This window comes from Cannabis sativa, chromosome X (genome assembly GCF_029168945.1).
Source record: "Cannabis sativa cultivar Pink pepper isolate KNU-18-1 chromosome X, ASM2916894v1, whole genome shotgun sequence".
NCBI lineage: Eukaryota > Viridiplantae > Streptophyta > Magnoliopsida > Rosales > Cannabaceae > Cannabis > Cannabis sativa.
The window spans coordinates 77252757-77267130 of NC_083610.1; the positions used below are offsets into that span (position 1 = coordinate 77252757).

Genomic DNA, 14374 nt, shown 5'->3' on the forward strand with positions numbered 1-14374 from the left:
TAAATTTATCTAAAATTCTATCTTTCCCACTCAATCTCTCTTTTTTCATCTTTTTTTTCTCTAAAAAAATTGTCCGAGCACCACTCCGGTTCACCACCGCCGGCTGCACCACCGCACCGTCGTCGTCCACACCACCGCACCCCCCTAACGCCGGCTGCAAGGTATTTTTTTAATTTTAATGTATTGTTTAAAAAATAAAATTTTTATATATGTGTATGTGTATTATGGTATATATGGATGTGTATGGATGTGTATGTATGTATGTATATATGTGTATGTGAGTGTATATACGTATATGTGTTTATGTGTATGTAGGTATATATGTGTATGTGTATGTATGTATGTATATGTGTATGTATGTATATTTGTATGAATAAATGTATGTATATATGTATGAATAAATGGATGTAAAATGTATGTGTGTATGTGTGTATATGTGTATATGTGTATATGTGTATATATGTATATATGTATATATGTGTATATATGTGTATATGTGTATATATGTATGTGAATATATATGTATATATGTTTGTATGTGTGTGTGTATAAGTGTATGTGAGTGTATGTGAGTGTATGTGAGTGTATGTGGTTGTGGTTGTATGTGTTGATATGTATTTAGGTATTAAATTTTTAATTTGATTTTACTATTTATGGAATTAGGTTCGTGTTCAACCGCTCGGGATTACCGCAAGCTGCCACAAGTTGTTATTTTTGCACTCGATTCAGGTATATTTTTTTGCTTTTGCTTAGTACGTAGTAGTTTTTGATATTAGTTTATATGTATATGCATGTTAGTGAAGTAGGTTCTGTGATAAAATTGACTGCTGTTGGATGGGTGGATTATTTTTTTGTTTATATATTGTCTTGCAATATTTGTTTGTGTTGTTTATAGGTTTTGAAAATTTTGGTTTACAATTTTTAAGCCGTTATGCTGCCGAAATTTTAGTAGGTAAAATGTAAAATTAATTAATTGTTTTAAAAAAATTAAGAATAACTAGCTAAAGTAATTGTTGATAAAATAAAATAAATAAAGTAAAACATAAAATTGAAATTGGAACATGTAATTTAAAAATTTAGTGAAGTAATTTTATTTAAAAAAAAAATATTTTCAATTTAAATAATAAATAATTAGAAAAATATTTAATTAAAAAAAATATTAAAAAATGTAATGTATAAGTTAAAATGTAATAAAGTGGTATTAAATGTTTTTAAAAAGTTAGTAATTTTAATGTAAATAATAAATGATAAAAAAATATTAATAAAAGTAAAAAATAATGTAATATATAATTTACTATATATTAAAATTTTTAAAAAGTTAGTAAGTTTAATTTAAATAATAAATGACAGTGAAAAAAAAATATAAATAAAAAAATGTAATATATAAATTAGTATATATTATAATCTATAATAGGTAATCAATTATTTATTATTTTAAAAAAATTTTAATCTTTAATTTAAATGAATAAATGTGAAAATTATAAATTACTACTTATTGTTTAATTTTAAAAAGTAAGTAAGTGATATTATTAACTTTAAAAAGGTTGTAATAATTTTTAAGTTAAAAAAAGATTAGAAAATTATGAAATAACTTTTATAATAAAAATTAAAATTTAATAAAGTGATATTTTTAAAATTTTAAAACTTTTATACTTATAATCTAAAAATAAAATAAAATAAAATTTTAAAGTAATTATATTTAGAATTTAATCAAGTTATCATAAAGTAAGTGTAACTTTAAAGTAAGTACAAATGAGCATAAGATATTAAAATAGCATAAAATTAAATTGTTTTTATCTTTTCTTCATCTCTTTGGTTATACACCAAAGATAGGATAGAACAATTTGTATTATCACATAGTGACAATTTAATTTTTTTTCAATTTTACACATGCACGAAATACCTTAGACCCGTTTGGAGAGGCTGAGTCAGTAAGGACTCTTAAATACGCTTCTCCAAATTATCCAGAACTGTTTGTCCGCATGGATAGTTTGGGCTTGTTTTATACTTATAGTATGATCTATTGCTTAATTGATTATTTCATTAGTAGATATTTTGGTACAACGTCTTCTTACACGTTCTTGTAAGTCGGCAAACTTAATTACTACAAGTTTGCTAACTTATAAGAACTGTGGGGAGGTGCTGCTGAAATTTTTACAAAAATGAAATAATCTTAAGAGCGTAGATTGCACTATATGTATATTACAAACCTGAATGGGATAGGTTCTTTACCCTTTTAGTAATGGAGTGAGAAGGTGGATTAGGACACTTGCACATTTTTTGTTTGTTTTTAAATTGTTTTTGTTAAATACTTCGTAGTGGAAGATGCCTGCCAACCGAAGTTGGATGAAGGCGCACCGCGCTGCGAGTTTCGAAGTGGCGTTGACGAGTTCGTTGCGGTAGCAACGAACCACGTGAACGCTGACGGATTAGCTCGATGCCCATGCATGCGGTGTTTGAATGTGAATTTTCACGCACCTGCAACTATAAGGGTTCATTTATTTCTCAGCGGGATCCAACCTTCGTACAACCCCTGGTATTTCCACGGGGAGACTTTCTCTCAACCCGCAGTTGAACTTCCTGAAAATGACGAAGAGGAAATGGCAGATGTGTTGGCGGACATGTTAAGAGGGGACCCTGGGTTTGACGAATCTGCTAACACTACTGATTCTTTCAATGAACCCCCTATCAACGACAACAACAAGTTCGATGACTTGTTTAAGGAGATGGAGGCTGAGTTATATCCAGGTTGCAAAAAATCAGCCCTTAATGCACTGGTAAAGCTTATGCACTGCAAGGTTTTGAATAGGTGGAGCAACCACTCTTTCGATATGTTGCTGTCCATCTTGATTGATCTATTTCCAGAGGGGACAAAATTACCGAAGTCGCATTATGAGTCGAAGATGCGATTGCGCAATCTAGGTTTGGGTTACGACTCAATAGATGTGTGCAAGTATAATTGTGCTATTTTCTGGAAGGAGAATGAGAAGAAGGAGTTTTGCCCTGTATGTGGCGAATCACGATGGGTGAAAAGAAAGGGTAAGGGGAAAAAAGTTCCTCACAAAGTTATGCGTTACTTCCCACTCACACCTAGGCTGAAACGATTATATTGCTCAAGACACACTGCGGAGGATATGCGGTGGCATTACTCGCAGAGACCAAAAGAAGACGGTGTGCTTAGGCATCCTGCGGATGCTGAAGAATGGAAGCAGTTTGACCACCTTCATCCGTCTTTTGCTGTTGAACCTAGAAATGTCAGACTGGGATTGGCGACTGACGGTTTTAATCCATTTGGCAACATGAGCAACTCTTACAGCCTGTGGCCAGTTATTTGTGTCCCATATAATTTGCCACCGTGGAAGTGTATGAGTTCTGAATCGTTGTTGTTGACCTTATTAATTCCAGGTCCATCATCTCCTGGGAAAGACATAGATGTATTCATGAGACCGTTAATTGATGAACTGAAACAGTTATGGGAGACGGGTGTTGAAACCCGAGATGCCTACAACGGAACTGTGTTTTCAATGCGTGCGGCAGTGTTGTGGACAATAAATGACTTTCCTGCTTATGCTCTAATGTCTGGTTGGAGCACAAAAGGGTATATGGCGTGTCCCACTTGCAATGAACATACTCCTTCCATTGGCCTAAATAGTAAGATTGGATATGTTGGCCACAGACGCTTTCTCGAAATGAGTGATCCGAGAAGGAGAAGCAAAAAGTACAATGGTAAGCCTGAGAAGAGAGCACCACCTCCTATATTGACGGGGGATGATATTTTATCTCAATTAGACCGAATTCCATTGACTTTGCCTGGAAAACACAAACAGTTCGGGGGTGTGAAACGGAAGCGTTCTAGTGAAGAGCTCAATTGGTCTAAAAAAAGTATTTTTTTTGAGCTTGAGTACTGGAAGTCAAAGTCCTTACGACATAATCTTGATGTAATGCACATTGAGAAAAATGTGTGTGACAGCTTAGTAGGTACTCTTCTAAGTATCGACGGGAAGTCAAAGGATACCGACAAGGCGAGAATGGATTTGCAAGACTTGCAAATACGACGAGAGTTGTGGTTGTATGAAGACCGGAATGGGAAGTGGAAGAAGCCTCCAGCTAGTTACACACTTAGTGTTCAAGAACGGATTGAATTTGCAGACTTCATGAAGTCTGTACGATTTCCGGACGGTTTTGCAGCAAACTTAGACAAAAATGTAAATGTGGATACGGGCAAGATTTCCGGGCTCAAATCACATGATTGTCATGTGTTGTTACAACGTTTACTACCGGCAGGTATCCGTAAGTTCTTGAAAAAAGAAATCCGGGACACAATCATTGAGCTGTGTGTGTATTTCAAACAATTATGCTCAAGAACACTTCATGTTTCGGATTTAGAAAAAATGCAAACAAATATTCTAACTATTTTGTGCAAGTTAGAAACAATTTTTCCACCGGCTTTCTTCGACATAATGGTTCACGTAGTTATGCATCTCCCTCAAGAAGCTATACTAGGTGGACCAGTCCAGTACAGGTGGATGTATCCCATTGAGCGGTCAATGTCTGTGTACAAGCAATATGTCAGGAATCGTGCCCGTCCGGAAGGCTCTATTGCTGAATCTTTTGTGGTGAATGAGGCATTAACCTTTTGCTCAATGTACTTTCGAGAAGTGGAAACTCGATTCAACCGTCCTGACCGGAACAATGACATTGTCCAAAACATGCCAACTCGACAATTTTCTGTATTCAAGCATGTTGGCCGACCCCTCGGTATGAGGACAGTCGACACCTTACCCATGCAAAGCAAGCGTAAGGCGGAGTGGTACATTTTGAACAATTGCACGGAGGTTGAACCGTATATCAAGTAAGTTTAAATTCCATAAACACAAAATAGCGGATGTCGACTTCATCTAAAAAATTATTAACTTACTAAGTGCATTATATTATATAGTGAGCACAAGAAGTTGCTTCAAGCAAGGGGTGTAGGCAATATTGAGACAGTGCAAGAGACTGAGTTCCCTGAATGGTTCAAAACTCAAGTAAGCCTTGTTACCTGTCAATACTCTTAATCTTGTTCTCAATAACTGTTCAACTTTTCTTAATTTAATATTTTTCCTGATATGTAGATTAATGAACTACGGTTGAGCAACCAGGGTGCAGTGTCAGATGAGTTGTATGCTATCGCTAACCCAGCCAATACAGCAATTTATTTTTATCCAGGGTGCATAGTGAACGGCATCAAATTTTTGGTCAAGGAAAGGGATGATAACCGCAAAACACAGAATAGCGGTGTCATGGTCCCCTGTGAAGATGGCCAAAATTTTTACGGCACACTTGAAAAAATTATGGAGTTCACTTATTTGAAAGATTGTAGTGTTCTCTTATTTTTTTGTAAGTGGTTTGACACTAACGGGAGTAGAATGGATAGTGACGGTGTTATTACTAGCATCTGCGTCAACCGACAGTGGTACCAAAATGAACCGTTCATACTTGCATCTCAAGCAAAATTGATCTACTACATTCCTGATTTAAAGAACGGTAAAGACTGGCTGATTGTAAATGAGTACATACCGCGCAATGTTTGGGACTTCCCGGACACGGATGGGGAGACACCCTTTGTACAGGAAAACAATTCAGCTGAAACCGAGTTCGTTGTTCAACTTCCACAGTTGGATGATGTTGACTATGTTCGCCATGATGTCGACCCAACTGAAGTTGCAAACATCCATCGTGTGAATTCACAGCCTCAACAATTAGATGATTTCATTGTCGATGATGACAACGATGGTCTAAATACCGAAGAAGACAACTCCTTAGAATTAGAGAGTGACAGTGATGATAATGCTGTATATGTCACTGATGATGAGGATGATGAATTGTAATTGAAATAGTGTTTTAAATAAAATAAAAATTACAACCCTTCTTCTTTAATATGTTTGCAATATGTTAGTTTATTTTAAATAAACAATATGTGTTGTATATGTAGTATGTCTACACCAGGTGGCAGCAGTTCGAAAAAGAAAGGGGTCAGAGGTAAATACAAGGGCAAGAATGTTGAGGAGGAGCTCTCCAAAACACAATCTGCCAAGTTACCGCTTGAGGTGCACGCAGAGACTGGCACCCCCGTAGGCAAAAACGGGAAAAAATTCAACAATATGGCAAAATGGATGACTCGGATGTCTATCCCCATTAATAAATTCAAATGGGAAGATGTCAGTAGAGCTGACATCAACGCACTCTGGGATAGACTTGAGGTATGCCTTAATAATTTTTTTAATTTATAAATTACTATACTCTTATTAAATTGTAATTAATGTATTAATGTGTAACTTTTTGCAGACCAAGTTTGTCCTCCCACGAGATAACCCTACATTCGTAGACTACGGTGAGTACGAGATGTCAAAGGGTTTACGTGACTGGAGGGCAGACTGCAAGAAGAAGTGGATACAAAACATTGAGGAGCTTGGACAGGAGAGGGCCGACATGTCACCTCCTGAGGGAGTAACTCAAGAGGTGTGGAGTGACTGCATCGCTTATTGGAGCACAGACAAACAAAAGGTACATTTTTTAAAATTTCTAATTTTGGTAATGTTTAATTTATATAGTCAATAATAAATAATTAATTGTTAGAAAAATTATTAATTTCAGGCGAGAGCAGCGAAAAATAAAGAAAGTCGGGGTAAGATGAAATTTCTAGGAGGCTGGGGCTCCAAGCCTATTGTTTCACATGTTGTCGAGGGGGTAAGTTTATATTTAACTATCATTCATTTAAATTTTTCTAGTAAAATAACAATACTAATATATTTTCTCTTGAAAATAGGCTAACCCCGACACAGGAGAACTGCCAACTGCGGTGGAAACTTTTCAAAAGTTTCACCATAAAGGCAACGATTGGCGCAACGAGTTCGCGCAACAAGCTTACGTAAGTTTACGTTTTAATTCAATTTTTATTTATTTCTTTCAATTTATTTTGTGTTAAAACTAACCATTTAACTTTTTTGTTTAATTGTTTTAGGAGCAAATGGTTGAAATAGCGGCAACTCAACCAGCGCCCACTGAAGATGAGCCCGCAGAGCCTGCTGTCGATCCTACACAGTACCCCCGAGACTTACCTGTTATGACACAAGTACTCGGGGAACGATCTCGGCATCTTAGAGGCTTTGGCCATCTCCCCAGACTGAAGGGAGTTGGGGCCAAAAGAGCACCTGCCACGCATCCTTCAGCCCAACCGACTGTTACAATGGAACAGTACGAGGCTTTACAGAAAAAAGTGGAGGAAGCGGAGCAGACAACTCAACATACGAGGCAGCAGTATGAGACACAACAACTCTACCTCAGACGATTTCAAGATCAGTTTGAGTATCTTTCTCGAGCTGTGCCGGTTTCAACTTGCCTCCCATGGATCTTCCACCATTGCCCACTCCCAGTCCCTGGATCGTCGAGTACGGCTGCGCAGTGTTTGGATCGTCATCGCAGCCTCCCGAGACTCAGAGAAACAACGATGACGACATTACCCGCCTATAGAACTGTAGTTTTTTTATTATCCGGTTCGAACATTTAACATTTTGTTTATATACTGATTTTAGTAGTAATTAATGTTAGTTTATCTTTTAATGTAAATTATGTTGGTTTATTTTGTTAATATAATATTATAATTATTTTAAAAAAATTTAATTAATTATATTTAATTAATTAATATTATAATTAATTAAATATAATTAATTAAATTTTTTTAAAAATAAAATTTAATACTTTTGCCGGCGCAATAGTGCGCCGGTAAAAAGTGGCAAAAACAATTGGCGCCAACAGTCAGATTGGCGCCAATAGTTTTGCCGGCGCACTACATGCACCGGCAAAACTATTGGCGCCAATCTTACTGTTGGCGCCAATAGTTTTGCCGGCGCACTATTGCGCCGGCAAAACCTAATCATAGCAGGTTCAAGGCGGATAAGGGCATTTTTTAACACCGGCACTTATTTTTTGCCGGCGTTATTCCTCGCCGGTAAAAGGACGTTTTACCGGCGCAGTTAATGTACGCGCCGGTAAAAAGTCCTTTACCGACCAAGCTTCCCAGATAAGCTTTGCCGGCGCACAACTGCGCCGGCAAAGCTTTGCCGGCGCAGTCAGTGTACTTTTGCCGGCGCAACAATGCGCCAGTAAAAGCTGGTTTTCTTGTAGTGCACAAACCGCACCGCACCGCGCGGTTTAGGAAAAATTCAAACCGCGACCGCACCGTAAAGAATTTCAAACCGCATTTTTTTGCGGTGTGGTGTGGTGCAGGCAGTTTGAGCGGTTTGATGAACACCCCTAGAAATTACAGCTAAGTATTTTTTGCATGGTAGCGGCCGATGGAACCTTCCTTTTCTTTTTTTTTTTTTGAAAGAATGAATATATTTATATACACACATGGGGTAAAGGGCACCTAGGGTTTCGTCCTCCACACATTATTAAGGCTTGTACTACAAAAAGGATGATTTGACCATTCACTGGGGGAAACCTTCTTCATCGTGCGGTGTAAAATGATTGATGAGGACCTTTATATGACCTTGGACACATGTTGCACAAAGGTCGCTTCTTTACAAAATACTCTCTACCTAGGCCGTTGGGCAAAAAGCGTGCTCGAGGGTGCGTACGCGCACTACCATGGACTGGCACAGAGGACAAGATCTGATCCCGTGTCAGAAAAAAGTATAACCGTCTTTGTTGCTCCATTTTGTTAGGATTTGACGTGTCCAAGATCTCCGAAACCTGTATCATTATCCGAGTTCCTCATCGAAGGATGCTCCTTCCGGAAGCCATCACCTCTTGCCACCTTCTGGATCCAGGAGTCATTTCTTTTAATTCTCTCGGATGCCTTACTTGGAAACCGTTCCCTTACTCCGACCGTGCCACGGTGTCTGATGAAGGAAAATTTGGATAACAGTTTTGTTCTAATACCATGTTAAAATTTGGTATGGTGTGATTTAAGATGGATGAGGTTCTATCTCAAAACTAATTGATAATGAAATAAATAGTTCATGAATCTTATACATTCTACTATTCTCTAAATATTAATAATATGAGGCTCTATAACACATAATAAAAGCTCCAAAATTCATTTACCAGCTCCAATCTTGCAAGCCTGCAATACAGAATTTGGAACAAAATGACAAAGGTAGAAAAAGAGAGATTTGATTGTAAAGAAAGAAAAAGTGCCAATATTAAAAAGATAAAAGACAAATATTAAAGGTATAACAAGAAAGTTTTCCACACAAAAAAAGTACATGAAGCTATGCTTCATTAGAATTTGTTATTCTTTATATACTTTACTATAGGAATATTAATTAATAGTGTGTAAATTTCCTTCATATTCTTTGGATTTGACAATAAAGAATATATTATATTCAAACTGCAATTTAAGCTTTGAAGTTTTCTGAAAAATATGAAAGCCCAAGGGGATTCCTAATTATATTGATTCCAATTCCATGCATGAACCTTGAAGTTGTATTTTATCGAAAGGGTAGCCTTATAATAGTGCCTCAAAAGAGGATACTCTTCAATATTTTTTAAGTATAAAATATTGTATTGTATTAATCTGTGTACACAACTGGACAAACTTATATTACAGTCCTAAAAGATGTGTTCTGGTAGAAATATAAAATATTGTACATGTAAATTCTTTTTAATAAGTGTGACAAGTAAAGTAAGTACTATTTCATTTTTTTTTGGTATTAAACTATTCAAAAAATTTAAAAATTTATAAGTGCTTTTAAATAATTACTATAGAGAAAATAGACTAAATATTTTTATATATATATTTTATGAATACTGAAATAGGTAGAAGAAAGGAAAAAGAACAAAACACTGGCTATGAAATGTCTAACCTTTCACACACACATTTGTATTAAATTATATTACTTGACCAAATAATAATGTTGCCCATGTGAACAGAATAATGGATTTTCCCCAGATGGACCATGGTAAGGAAAACAAAGCCCATATGCATTTTTATTTGATTGACAGAAGAGTCACAGTATTTAAATTAAAACTGTCATGTAAATTGTAATATCATACCTTTTCATTTTGCTCGAAAATCTAATTTGTCAGTATTTTAAATTAACATTTTGTTTTTTTTTTCCTTATCTTTTACTATAATTGCTACCTATATAATTTTTATTTGGGTAAATAATATTTTGAACCCATTATTTTGTAAAAGTTATTAATTAGATATTTTATTTTATTAAATAGCAAAATAGACCTTGTATTTTCTAAAATAGTATAAATAGGACTCTGAATTGATTTTTTTGGTCAAAAAAACATTAATTTACAATCTAATCTAAAAGTATTATTATAAAACTATTTACATTTTCTGTATCCATTCGTATTAGAAATTGTCTTCAAATTGGTTATATAAAAAAAAAGTTAACAAAAATTAAGTTAAGGATCTTATTTCTACCATTTTAAAAAATGTAAGGTCTATTTTGTCATTTAACAAAACACAAGATCTAATCAGTAATTTTTGTAAAATACAGAATTTAAAATAGTATTTACTCAACTTTTTTGGTTTTAATATGGACAGAACTAGCAGAAATATGTAAAAAGAGCAAAACACATTGATTCGCACATTTTTAGAATTGCATAACCAAATAATTCAACCTTAATTGGAATATTTGTTCAAACTAATTAGTCAACAACCAAAGCACATACATAGCCGAGAAGCAAAACCAAAGCTGAATTAGGGTTAATTAAGAAGAATATATACATATGTATATTTATATATATATATATATATAAGAGCAAATTATATTTTTTTGATTCCATCAAAGAAAAAAAAAAGATGGGGAGGTAAAATTGATAGTTTGAGGTTGAAAGGTGTGCATGGAAATGGAGGAGGTAGCTAGTCGTAGACGAAACATTTTTGTATTAGGCATAGCCAAAAGCCAATTATTTCTAGTTGTTTTCATGTCTCCATAGTCAAAGATATCTTAGATTTGGTGGGGCAACCTTCTACCCTCTAATTTAACTTTTACACGACACAAATATGTATATTATTATATATAATGGGAATCCACTTGATCAAAAATGATATTACGTAAATTATACATATTTATATATTACGTAGATTAATTATGTAAATTACATATTATTAACGACAAATATATATGCTTATTTTTTTTTAAATAAAAAAAATAACAAATGTTGTCACGTGAAGGTCAGCATACATGTAGTTAGTTAAACTTAAATATTTGTAATTAATAATAAATTTGTTCATATTATTTATTTTTTTATTAAAAGTTATTTTCAAATTTTGATATTTAGAATTAGTTAAATTTTAAATATTTTTTTTAAAAACATTTTTATTAATTTCGAACATAAATTTAAGACGAATAATAATTTTTTTTAATTATTATTAGAAAGTATAATAATAATTTTTATTTTTATTTAAATTACTATTATGCTTTTAAATTTTAATAATTATTATATTGAATATTATTAATTTTAAAATTATCATATTAAAAAAAATTAAAAACTAAAATAAAATTAACAAGTCACGTAACATTTATTTAGTATATATATATTTAGGCAGCCGATTTTGTGCCCATATGTGCAAAACACGGATTGGAATCCGTTGTACGGTAGGTGGGTCCCACCGTACTTTTAAATGTTTTTTAATTTTTGAAATTTTGGTGGTAACCGGTTGTTGTAGGTGTGGTTACCGGTTGGGAGTTTATTTTTTTAATTAAAAAATAGTTAGGTACGAAAAAGGTACAAAATAGTACTGGTTGTGTTAGTTAGAGTACAAAAAGGTACAGCAGTCTTCACTGTTCCTGGCAGTTGATGGTACCAAAACACTGTAGGCAGTGGGTCCATGTTGTCGGATTGAGGCTATTTTGGTATTTTCCTTCATTCATAGGATCATATGTATTTGTGGGATGGTAATTAAGTACATTATATCGAGTACCGTGTACATTACTTGTTTCTGCGTGATGTTTAGTAAAATTAGTGTACATAATATCACGTACCGAGTACAAAATTTCACGTACCGAGTACGTTCATTTACGTTTCATAGTATATTGTTTAGAATTTTTTTTTTTAAGTGATGAAATTATTTGTTGTTATACATTGAGTTTTTAGTTGGTGTAATTTTTTAATTGTAAATATTTCCTATATTAAAAATTACCACAAAAATATATTTTTTCACCTTATAAGATTGAGTTTTTTTTTCCTAGGCATAATTTAGTTGTTCGTCAATAATAATTTTGAGATTTGATGAAGATGAGAAAATTACCTTAAACACGCCAAACATAACAAGAAGTATATAAATGTAGAATTTTTGAAGCAATAAGTAGAGTCATAAACGTTAAAACAACAATGGCTAAAAGTAGCTAGTTATAAGAATGACCATAGTAAGACTCTTGTGTGGAGGAAGGCGGTTCCGGGAAATACGCGTTGGAGTGGTCATTGAATGAGTCAGATGTTGTTTGATTGTTTGGAGGTTGTTGCCCATGAGATCCAGTGTTATGTTGACGATTTGGGCACCGTCGATAATCATGGTCTGATGAGCGACAAATGCGACAATGTCTTGAGTTTCTTGGGATCTGCTCCCTGTTTGGTCCTTCCCTTGTATTTCACGTACCCTTTGTTCTCACAACTTCAGGGTCTTTAATAATGTTGCGGTTGCTACGATATCTTCCAGGTTGTGGCGTCTCTCCTTCCGGATTAGAATTCAAGTCAAATTCTTCAACAGGCATCAGGCGGAGTGGGGACTAGCTCAAACACGTGGAGCTCTTAAAAAGCTTCAACAGTTGTGTCAGGCAAGTGGAAAAATGCTGGAGGAAGTGGCTTCATGAGCTACACGCTGGAAAGATATATGTATATCAATTCAGTTGTTGTTGTGATTTGGACTGAGGCATGGGCCTTTTGCATTGAGTGAAGCCCAATATATATTAAAATCATAGCTAGTGAATGTTGGTTGGTCGTACATAACGAAAACATGTTCCATTGACATGATAAATGATAAATGAAAAATGGTGGTGGGCTTGTTTATGACTTTTATGTCATTCCTTTTTGGTCTTCCATGTTGGGCTTTTTCTCTTTTGTGATTCACTTTGAGCCACTAGATTTTAACTTTATTTTCTTTTCTTTTTCTTTGCAAGAATACCACTTTTCAAGAATTCCAATATTTTATCATTTTGCTCAAATCTGAAAAATAACACAAAAATTAAAATAAATTAAATATTTCAAACTAAAATAAATTTATTATTAAAACCATGGAATACTTAATTTATATTAATTGCATATGCATAAATAAAGGCTTAAAATGTACAAATTTGAGCTTTAATCACAACCCCCAACCAGCTTATTGCTAGTCTCTAGAAATTTAAGCGAAAGAATAATAATGTCAACATAATATTTTTTAGGTCAAAATTTCTAAAAATGGCACAAATATTCAAGCAAAATATTAGTAACAAACCAATAAGAACTATAAAATTACCTTTAATAAATCTAGAGTTGTGAGTGTGTGCACCAAACTTAAACCTTCTTACCGCAAAACCATAGCACATAAAAACTTTTGAAATAGTATACCAAGTAAAAGTCTCAACTCCATTAGCCTCACAGGTTGAAAATATTTATTCATGGCTAAGGATTTCACTCATGGAGATAGAAAATGAAAAGTGAGCACTCGGAATGGATAGATCAATTTAGGACAAACATTTGAATAAATATTGAAACGAAGATAGGTTATGAATTATTTAGACAAACCACCATAAGAGTACCACAAACCAGCTTTTCGGGATTTTTTTGAACGAAAATAGACAATCTTTTACATTTATTTTAGGAGCCATAACAAATGAAAAATTAAATACAAACTTTTTTCTTCTTCATTTTTTCTTTTTTTCTTTTCTTTCTTTCTATTTTTTTTTTTTTTGAACAAGAGGCAACATATTAGATATAATGATGGAAATGTCGCTCTTTTTTTTTTTTTTGACTAAGAGGCAACCTATAATAGTAGAAATGTTGCTCTTGTATCATTTTTTTTTCTTTTTTTCAACAAGAAAATAATTACAAAAAGACTCCCTAATAAGATTTGTCTATAAAAATTATCCCTTAAAGCAACATCCAATCAAACCCCTAGTACCATGTCCAAAATAATTATAACCATTTCTAAGAATCAATAAAAATTCAAAAATTGTTTTCTCAAATCTCGCCACTCACAAAAACATAAACACTTAAACTTGGTAGCTTTTCTAAGCAAATATGTGCTAACAACCATCTTACCACAAAGTTTGGCATGTGCTTTGTATAACTCTAGAAAAATTCTAAGTAACAAAGATAGCAAATATTGACTTGAAAATAATATTTTACAAGAATAAATGAGTAATTTGTGAAAAATTTGACCATGAAA

At 33.7% G+C, this 14374-nt stretch overlaps 2 protein-coding genes across 2 annotated transcripts; both read left to right on the plus strand.

Moving 5' to 3' along the window:
• The first annotated feature begins 2195 nt into the window (after positions 1-2195).
• LOC133032373 (uncharacterized) lies at positions 2196-5870 on the plus strand. Its single transcript, XM_061106294.1, has 4 exons — positions 2196-2223; positions 2320-4852; positions 4940-5027; positions 5115-5870. Exons 1-4 carry the CDS (start codon positions 2196-2198, stop codon positions 5868-5870), a joined length of 3405 nt encoding a protein of 1134 aa, XP_060962277.1.
• Positions 5871-5957: 87 nt separating this feature from the next.
• On the plus strand, positions 5958-12818 carry LOC115720057 (uncharacterized). The gene is made up of 6 exons (XM_061106295.1): positions 5958-6242; positions 6328-6546; positions 6637-6729; positions 6809-6910; positions 7004-7443; positions 12626-12818. The coding sequence occupies exons 1-6, from the start codon at positions 5958-5960 to the stop codon at positions 12816-12818; spliced, it is 1332 nt and encodes a 443-aa protein (XP_060962278.1).
• Positions 12819-14374: the final 1556 nt, after the last annotated feature.